This window comes from Anarrhichthys ocellatus, unplaced genomic scaffold (assembly GCF_004355925.1).
Source record: "Anarrhichthys ocellatus isolate YVR2014 unplaced genomic scaffold, GSC_Weel_1.0 scaffold528, whole genome shotgun sequence".
NCBI classification, from domain to species: Eukaryota; Metazoa; Chordata; class Actinopteri; order Perciformes; family Anarhichadidae; genus Anarrhichthys; species Anarrhichthys ocellatus.
This window is the reverse complement of record NW_022280502.1, coordinates 8450-10093: the sequence shown is the minus strand read 5'-3', so window position 1 is coordinate 10093 and position 1644 is coordinate 8450. Positions and strand designations below refer to the sequence as shown.

At 37.8% G+C, this 1644-nt stretch overlaps 1 protein-coding gene across 1 annotated transcript in view; it reads right to left on the bottom strand.

Moving 5' to 3' along the window:
• Positions 1–1644, bottom strand: part of nfkb2 (nuclear factor of kappa light polypeptide gene enhancer in B-cells 2 (p49/p100)) — a 17640-nt gene that overhangs the window by 7555 nt on the left and 8441 nt on the right. The window contains exon 6 of the mRNA XM_031880018.1: positions 928–1079. Coding sequence (XP_031735878.1) covers positions 928–1079 — 152 coding nt within the window. The remainder of the gene's footprint in view (positions 1–927; positions 1080–1644) is intronic.

The window sequence follows — 1644 nt, the reverse complement described above, 5'->3', positions numbered from 1 at the left end:
GTGTGTGAAAGTTACAGTATAGTGTGTGAAAGTCACAGTATAGTGTGTGAAAGTCACAGTATAGTGTGTGTGAAAGTTACAGTATAGTGTGTGAAAGTTACAGTATAGTGTGTGAAAGTCACAGTATAGTGTGTGTGAAAGTCACAGTATGGTGTGTGAAAGTCACAGTATAGTGTGTGAAAGTCACAGTATAGTGTGTGTGAAAGTTACAGTATGGTGTGTGAAAGTCACAGTATGGTGTGTGAAAGTCACAGTATGGTGTGTGAAAGTCACAGTATGGTGTGTGTGAAAGTTACAGTATGGTGTGTGTGAAAGTCACAGTATAGTGTGTGTGAAAGTTACAGTATAGTGTGTGTGAAAGTCACAGTATGGTGTGTGAAAGTCACAGTATGGTGTGTGAAAGTCACAGTATGGTGTGTGTGAAAGTTACAGTATGGTGTGTGTGAAAGTTACAGTATGGTGTGTGTGAAAGTTACAGTATAGTGTGTGAAAGTTACAGTATGGTGTGTGAAAGTTACAGTATGGTGTGTGTGAAAGTTACAGTATGGTGTGTGTGAAAGTTACAGTATGGTGTGTGTGAAAGTTACAGTATAGTGTGTGAAAGTCACAGTATGGTGTGTGTGAAAGTCACAGTATAGTGTGTGAAAGTTACAGTATAGTGTGTGAAAGTCACAGTATAGTGTGTGAAAGTCACAGTATAGTGTGTGTGAAAGTTACAGTATAGTGTGTGAAAGTCACAGTATGGTGTGTGAAAGTTACAGTATAGTGTGTGAAAGTTACAGTATAGTGTGTGAAAGTCACAGTATGGTGTGTGAAAGTTACAGTATAGTGTGTGAAAGTCACAGTATGGTGTGTGAAAGTCACAGTCTTTGTTTTGTTGTGATTCTAAGTGTTGGTAAAAATGCAGAGACGTGATTGGATACTCACGAGGCGGTGAGGTCGTTCGGCCCGATGTCGAGCGTGCAGGTTCCGTTCTCGGTGCAGTGACGTCCCACCAGACTATGAGCGTGAACACGAGGAGGATCCGTGTGGGATACCAGCTGGACCTCCACCCGGGCGTGTCCCACGTAGTTATTGATCTGAGACAGAGACACCGAACATTACTGTGCTGCAGCAGAAGTAAAAACTATATGTAAACTATGAGGTATGTTTTACTTCTTCATGTAAACTATGAGGTATGTTTTACTTCTTCATGTAAACTATGAGGTATGTTTTACTTCATGTAAACTATGAGGTATGTTTTACTTCATGTAAACTATGAGGTATGTTTTACTTCTTCATGTAAACTATGAGGTATGTTTTACTTCCTCATGTAAACTATGAGGTATGTTTTACTTCTTACGGTAAACTATGAGGTATGTTTTACTTCAGGTAAACTATGAGGTATGTTTTACTTCTTCATGTAAACTATGAGGTATGTTTTACTTCATGTAAACTATGAGGTATGTTTTACTTCATGTATACTATGAGGTATGTTTTACTTCATGTATACTATGAGGTATGTTTTACTTCTTCATATAAACTATGAGGTATGTTTTACTTCTTCATGTAAACTATGAGGTATGTTTTACTTCTTCATGTAAACTGAGGTATGTTTTACTTCATGTAAACTATGAGGTATGTTTTACTACTTCATGTAAACTA